The 471-nt window shown below is 46.3% G+C and overlaps 1 protein-coding gene across 1 annotated transcript; it reads right to left on the bottom strand.

The window, feature by feature from the left end:
* On the bottom strand, positions 1–462 carry TM35_000081010 (pteridine transporter; the record flags this gene model as incomplete). The annotated part of the gene is made up of 1 exon (XM_029023966.1): positions 1–462. A coding segment is annotated over one exon (462 nt), but the record flags the coding sequence as incomplete, so codon positions are not given.
* Positions 463–471: the final 9 nt, after the last annotated feature.

Genomic DNA, 471 nt, shown 5'->3' with positions numbered 1-471 from the left:
ACCCAGAATGAAAACAACATAATCAGTGACACGGGGTTTGTTCCAGCGCATCACAATGATGAGGTCAAAGAAGCTTGACATTACAAGGAGCAATGTTGTCACAATAAATGTCATCCAGTAGGTCCGCTTGGAGAAAATGTAGTTGAACATTACAATACCACAAATTGCGGCCACAACACCAATGACACCCGCCACTGTCTGGTAGAAGGTCAAACTGAAGTGTGGACCGCCCGGGACACAATCAGGCCCTGCTGTGTAGAATGTGGAGATGGCCCCTGGAAAACGTAACATGAACGTTAACTGTAGGAAGCTGAAGAGGTTGGCCTTTGCAATGATCAGTGGTAACGCATAAAAGTTAAAGCAGCAGTGCACAACAGAAACGGCAATGACAGTGTAGAGACGATGTGTCTTGGTTCCCACAATGGAGACAACGGCCATTGCAATAACACAACAGGCCATCACAATGCAGTA

This window comes from Trypanosoma theileri (assembly GCF_002087225.1).
Source record: "Trypanosoma theileri isolate Edinburgh chromosome Unknown TM35_Tth_8_V1, whole genome shotgun sequence".
Taxonomy (NCBI): domain Eukaryota; phylum Euglenozoa; class Kinetoplastea; order Trypanosomatida; family Trypanosomatidae; genus Trypanosoma; species Trypanosoma theileri.
Note: the sequence above shows the minus strand (reverse complement) of the source record. Positions and strands in the feature narration are given on the sequence as shown.